The sequence below is a fragment of the Drosophila novamexicana genome, unplaced genomic scaffold (assembly GCF_003285875.2).
Source record: "Drosophila novamexicana strain 15010-1031.04,08,12 unplaced genomic scaffold, DnovRS2.1 tig00001079-arrow-arrow-pilon, whole genome shotgun sequence".
Lineage (NCBI taxonomy): Eukaryota > Metazoa > Arthropoda > Insecta > Diptera > Drosophilidae > Drosophila > Drosophila novamexicana.
In genome coordinates this window covers 48,670-55,664 of record NW_020824840.1, presented here as the reverse complement: position 1 = coordinate 55,664, position 6,995 = coordinate 48,670, and the positions used below count along the sequence as shown (strand labels likewise).

The following is a 6,995-nucleotide window of genomic DNA, read 5'->3' as shown; positions in this document are numbered from 1 at the left end:
GTCCACATTTCCATACCTCCTGGTACAGTACACGGTTATCGGGGATGCATGGGATCAGTGAGACGCAGCAATTTGCCATCGCAGAGCCATTCGTGAGGCACGCCCCGGCGCCAGTTGCGTGGAATGAGCCAGGGCATGGCGCGTGGCGGCAAAAAGCGCCGAAGACCCGCGAGACCTTGCGCAAAAAGTTGATGTGCTTAAAATTATCGAAAGCGGTTGTGATAGGATCCTTTCCAAGTGTCTCCTTTGTCCAGACGCGACCTGGGACATAGTCGATGCCATTTTGACGCGCGAATTCTAGCTTTTTGGCATGCAGCTGCTCCAGACGCTGCTGCTGCTGCACCTTTTGCGCGGTGGCCAGCGAGGAGGCGCTGGTTTGTTGCTTCAGCTGTGACTCTTGATCATGTCCTGAATGAGCTGTGTCAGCTGCTCGTCCTTGACCTGTTGCTTGCTCAGTAAAAGCCGCACACCTGCGGCACCTGCCACAATGTGCGCACCTCGTGCAACAGCCGGCCGAGCACGTTGAGTGCATCCCCTATTATCTGGGTCAACATCAGCTCCGGCAACGTGTGCTGTTGTTGCACGTCATCGGTGCAGAGCAGCCAATGGTATTCATCATGACCGCGTTGTGTTTCCAACCGCCGCTTCTTTTGCAGTCCCTCCTTGCGATCCTTGAAGCAATCTATGCACACACCGAAACCACACTTGCGGCATGTCCAGTGATAGTTGAAGAGCGTCGTATCGCAGACATCGCAGATTTCACGTATGCCCTGTACGGCTTTCTTCCATGCAATCGTTCCGTCTGGATTCTCGTGCAGCTTCAAAGCCTCGGCCTCCTGGCGCCACAAATAGCAAAACTGATCGCCTGCATGCAACAAAATGTAACGGCACACTTGTATATCCATAAAGCCAGCGGTGGGCGTGGTTTTTGCATCTGGCTGCCAAATGGCGTAGTCAACACCCTCGGCTCTCGTAGGGATTGGGGAAGCCAGCAACGCTCAACTCGCCGGCGTCATTATATTGCAGGCGTCGAAACTCATAGAAGCGACAGTAGATATCATTGTGTTGCTGTTGTTGCTGCTGCTGCTGTTGGCACTGCCTGCTGCTGATGCTGCGGGCGGCGCATGACGACGCCGGCATTCCCGGCATTTGGGTATGGGCGTCAATGTAGTCAATTGCTGCAGCTTAAAGCAAGGCAAATGCTGCAAAAAGATTTGGCAACTGGTGCGATTATCGGTATCGCGTTGCTGCTCCTCAATGCTCAGTTCGATAACATTGTTTTGCTGTTCTTGCTGCTTTCCATGTCTGTTTGTTGCTCTGATTCCAAATTGGGGCGTTTACAGCTGTTAGCGCTGCTGTTAATCTCATTGGATATGTGTATCGATTATAGATTTGGGCTCCGAGCGTGACAAGGTGCGCTTGCGACAATTGTCGGCACTATCTGATGGCGGCGTTGCCAGATTGACGTTAGCTGCTGTTGCTTGCGACATTGAACTGTGCGCAAGCAGAGTGCGAGATAGAAAGAGGGAGAGAGAAAAAGCACAATATGAACATCTCATAATTAGCCAGCTTATTACAATTTTTCATTTGTAGCCGGCTTTATTTTGTACTTGGGAATATGCTTTTTTAATTGTATAATTAATTCAAGTGGTCTGTCGCTTTGCTGCGGATACTGCAGCTTCTGCTGCACTTGCTGTTGTTGTAGTTTTTTGCGATTGTTATCGATAGCAATTATGGTACCGTGCTGTTCCGGCTCGTTATCAGTAAATTTATCTACCAAGGATCTTCATTTACATAATGTTAATTGAGCCGCTTATGTTAATGTTTACTTGCACTTTTTATAGAAGAAAATACATATGTACATAGGAATTGTAATCTATGGTAATGAGGGCTAACAATGAAAGTTGTTTTCACTATTACCTGGCAAGGAAAATTACCGTATACATAAGTATACTTTACATTTAAATCCATAATAAGAATTATAATATACGCGCATAAGGTCAAAAGACTCGACAAGCAATTGATAATTTGTCGTAAATTTAAACGCCCCGTTTGCTTTAGACGGATACATGTTTAAATGTTTGTGCATGTGTTCTGATAAGATAGGCAATTAATGCTAACACCCCTATAAAAAACAATTGAATTACCCATAGAAAACAAATGAGTAAATCTCTTTTTTTTTTATCAAAATATGATTAAAATAAAAATAAATACTGCTTCCTATTTGGTCTTTATCACCACCCAATGCTATATTTAGGCAGCATTGCTAATTAAGCGGGGTAGCCATTAAAAACACCTTTCTGTATATATTACTTGTGTACATACATACATTCACACACTCCTAGATATTAACGTGCTGTTATGGAGCCCACTGCACATTGCATTTTAAACGCTGCCTATGTTAACGTTAACGAGATCATTTAACAACATTATGATGAAAACTCCCTCTATCTCTTTCTCTCTCTCTCTCTCTCTCTATTTCAAATACGTGCAACAAGTGTCAGTCATTTGCCGCATATCGATAGTTTTGCTCTTTTGTATCGATTTGTAAACAGCAAATGCGGGCGGGCAAATACATACATATGTATGTCAGTTTTTTTGAGCTTCACTGCTCTTAATGATACAAAAAAACAAGAATACAGCAGTTATTCGCTCATACACGCACGGTTTTTGTGAGACCCAATAAAATAACCTTGGCTGACATAGCACACACAGTCACTGACACACACATACGCCCTGTGGCAGAAGCGATGTTTTGGGCGTGAACCACCGCAAAGCCGCTGCAGTTGCGTGTCTTATCGACGAAAAGCGAAACAGAAAACTAAAAGGAAATGCAAAAACAAAAGAACCTTACAAAGCGCTGCCCTGAATTCTACAACAGATGCCCCCGCCCCCAGCCAAATTGATGAATCAATTCACTTTCTGTACACTATTTTATTGACCTTACAATTGAATTGGATCCAGTTGCGCAAATTGTTCATTTTACATAACAATTGTACGGTCTTTGACGTCTTGAAATGCGTAAAATCAATAAAAAAAAATAATAATAACATCAATTGGTACTAAATACTAAAGGTGTGCTTACAGTTGTATGTTCAAATATATGTCCAAAATGCACGCATAAATACTTAAAATACATATATAACTATGCAATAGTACGATAGTAGTAGGTACTTGACGTTCTTGCTGTCGCACAACAACACCAGTCTTTGAACAGCTTTACCAAGCGTATTACGAGCCTAGCAGCGTTTACAGGTAAAATAACTTTGGTTTCAATATTAAGGGACAATTCTGATAACAAGCACAATTGCTACCATTTGTAGCGTAAACACAACAGCAGCACGACAACACTCTCGGGGGATTACTACATAACCTGCTCTCACCCACTCTTAACGTTTTGTTTTGTCAATGAATGAGATGATTTTTTTGCACAGCTAAATTCCAGTGCACTGGAAACTAATCAACTCAGACTAACGAGTTACTTAAAAATGCACTTTAAGTTTCGCCATACGCTTAATGGCACAATCCAGATTTAGTGGCTCTTTAGAATTTTATCAATTTAAATTGTGTACTTAATATAACAAATACACAAATCATGCATGCAATGCCCGCACACACACAAATACCCCAGCAGTTGAACGCTGTAGCGTTCCTGCATACCAAGTATATAAAATATATATATTTATATATATATATATATATAGACGTATGTACATATGTATTTGATGGGAACGGCATAAGTCAAGCGAATTTTCATACAATAATAATCATACTTTTGAAAGCAATTTTAACTTACATTTTATTATTAAATGATGCTAGTACATATGCACATTCGTTTTAAATATTTATCATTATAAAATCAAATTACTTTTATACAGAATGCAAATTTTTCACCAACGCGCACAATTAACATACACTACATAGCAGAACGCGTCGTACTTCTATCTGAGTAGTGATGTGTCAATATCGATTGTTAGCGAACGAGTGTTGAACAATGCGCAGTGTTGTTAAGATTATTCCAATTTTAGTACATAACTGAATTTAAAGTACCTAAACGTATTTTCGTGTTGCTAAACACAATTTAGCTGTAATAACTTTACTTAAAAAACAGTATCTAGCGATCAACTGATGTTTTACTTGAAAAGTACAACACTTCGGAAATACTTGCGTTTAGTTGGTAAAGACTCCACAATTGCAATACTATCGATTATATGATTTTTTTAAAACATCGCATCGTTATATTGTCACACATCTCTAAGCGCCGGACAGCTGGGACTGTCTCTGATTGGAAAGCATGTCTTCAACATTAATTAAATGTTTAAATTTGGCCAAAGCTGTGGGCACAGTAACGTTCAAAAGTTTGTTAACTACATCACAGAACCAAACAGCATGGAGGTTAGTTGAATAGAGTATAACAAAGTCACCCAGCGTAATTCGACTGTTTTTGAATTTTATATATTTTTATGTAACAAAGCCCTGCAGCAGTTGGTGGTTTACTTAAATGCGGAGTGCACACAACGAGCCCCGTGCGACAGGAACGCCTAATGGAGTTCTTTGACGATCCTAAACATTGGAGCGAGAACGAAGTGAAAGTGGGGCGCGCCTGGAAACCAGACGAGCTGCGCATCAAGTCCAATAAGGAGCTGCATCAGCTATGGTACATTTTACTCAAGGAGCGCAACATGCTGCTTACTATGGAGCACGAATGCAATGATAAAATGGAAATCTTCCCAATCCTGAACGCATTGATAAGGTGAAAATCTCTATGGACAATCTAGAGACAGTTGTGCGCGAGCGCAACAAGGCGTATCATCTGCTAGAGACTGGCGAGACGGGCGAACGTCCAAAGGGCGGTGCACAACGCCTTCGGTTTGCGCTGCACATACAAATCGTGTGAGCATGCGCTGCCGCCCTTCATGAACACCAAATGGATTAAATCGCGTCATTTGGGCTACGGCGGACGCGCTGTTCACAAATTCCTGCTGCAGTATCGCGAGAAGCTTTATAATGCCAAACGCAAAGCCAAAAAGTAAGAATACGAATTTATGAAACCGAGCGAGAATTAATTTTTCTATAAACATTTATTTCAGTCGCTCACGCAATGAAGTCATGATGAACTAAGACGTAATCCAAACTTTGACTTGGAATTGTTAAAACGTAAATATTCCGACGTGGACATTGAGAAACTGCGCAGGAGCGATAAGGCGCGTGGACATTTTGTGCCCAAGGTGGATGCTTGAGAAATGTTTTGCATATATTAAAATAAACATAACCCAAACGTGATTAATCATCGAACTTGATTTTTTGCCGGTGAACTTGGCAATTTTTGGCTTCAGCTTCTGCTTGGCTAACCAAGACGGATGCATGCCGGCTGCACCCGCTTCACCATCGGTGGGAGATGGTTGTGCAACTGGAGCAGTTGATATTCCGCAACACTGTCATCGTCATTAAACTTGGTTTTCTTGCCCTTATAGTTGGCTAAATCGGCTTTTGCTGCTGCTTGGCCATCCACGATGGGATGGCGTTCATTAGAACGTTCATTGTTATGGCGTTCATTGGAACGTTCATAGTTATGGCGTTCATTGGAACTTTCATAGTTGTGGCGTTCATTGGGACGGTCATAGTTATGGCGTTCATTGGAACGTGAACTGTTATATTCCTGCTTTTTGGCCAGAGGTTTGCGTTTTCTTTGCTCCACATGTTGATCATCATCCGATTCATTATGGCTATCACCGGATAAAACAACTGCAGTTGATAGATATGGTTGTCCCGATTCTGTAATGAAAAAGGGATCGACGACATGGGTGGGTCGTTCTTTTTCTGGTTCCTTGGCCGTCTTGCGTTTGCGGTTGACCTCAGCTTTCTCGGGCAGCGGTTTGTTTTCTACTTCCTGCTTTTCTTTAAGATTGGGAATGGCGCCTGCTTTCTCACGCTGTGTTTTATTTTCTACAACAACTCATTTCCTTCTTTTCCTGTTAGTTTGCACTTGATTCTCTTCTGCTTCGGTTTATTTCCCACCTCCTTGATTTTCTTGCGTTTGGGATTAACAACCATTTCCTTAAACTGCGGAGAATTTTCTTCTATCCTATTTCCTTCTCCGATTTCAGGTTGCCCAGCTTTTCGTTTCTTTGACTTTTCTTGTACTTTCTGTAGATTCTCATTGCATTTGGGCCTTTTCTGTTTAGTTGCCTCCAATAAATCTGCTGAAGATGTGGACGTTGCGTTATCTTGAATTTCCTTGATGTTCACATTGCCTTTAAGATTCGGAGTTAGCGGACATTCTATCTGGCATTCGCCAGCTGCTGTATTTATGACACTTTGCTCGCATTTGCCTTCGCCAGGTGGTTGATTTTGTTGCAACCAGATCATACGATTGCTGTGTCTGCGCTTTCTGTTCTTTGAGCTCTTTACGTTTACGCCGCTTTTCCTCGGTTCGTTCCAATTTGAGGCGACGCTTGCTTGTCTCCAATATTGCAGTACGCCAGTCGTCATTGGCTTTATTACCAAGATCCAAGGCTTGTTGAAATGCCTGCCACCAGCATTTGCATGATTTTGTTTAGCCCCAACATGGCAATAGCTACTTCATCCGGCGTTGCCCGACCATTGGTCAGCACGCCTTGTGATTTTTTTCCCATTTGCAGCAGCAGCGTACGCATAATGTCCATGTATTTGAGCGACTTAAGCTCAGAATACACTCGACGCTTTTGCGTAATCGTTCCTGATGTTTTTCACTTTCCGGTTTCCTCTTCAGTTCATCCTTCAATTTGCGCAATTTATTCACGACCCTTGCAATGGTTTGGGCACGCGCTTGTTGTATATGTTTCTTGTTGGTAATGACCTATGGTAAATTTTCGTTATTATTGCGCTAAATCAAATTTTGTTTACTTACCAAATTGTTAAATTCTAATTTATTAAACATTTTGTACGTGCACATGCAGCATGCTACTTTTGCCCGTTGAATTTTTTTGGGAATCGAACAACTATCGAAACTAGCT

General features: G+C 42.0%; 1 protein-coding gene and 2 pseudogenes across 1 annotated transcript; 1 reads left to right on the top strand and 2 right to left on the bottom strand.

The window, feature by feature from the left end:
* Window positions 1-6: 6 nt before the first annotated feature.
* LOC115766251 lies at window positions 7-1,368 on the bottom strand (annotated as a pseudogene).
* Window positions 1,369-4,294: 2,926 nt separating this feature from the next.
* On the top strand, window positions 4,295-5,299 carry LOC115766250 (annotated as a pseudogene).
* A 48-nt stretch (window positions 5,300-5,347) lies between these two features.
* Window positions 5,348-6,983, bottom strand: LOC115766249 (uncharacterized protein DDB_G0286299-like). Its single transcript, XM_030710110.1, is given in 8 exon segments — window positions 5,348-5,481; window positions 5,484-5,518; window positions 5,574-5,951; window positions 5,987-6,375; window positions 6,377-6,532; window positions 6,534-6,688; window positions 6,691-6,838; window positions 6,890-6,983. Coding segments are annotated over 8 exon segments (1,440 nt in total). The 5' UTR covers window positions 6,935-6,983.
* Between the last annotated feature and the right edge of the window lie 12 nt (window positions 6,984-6,995).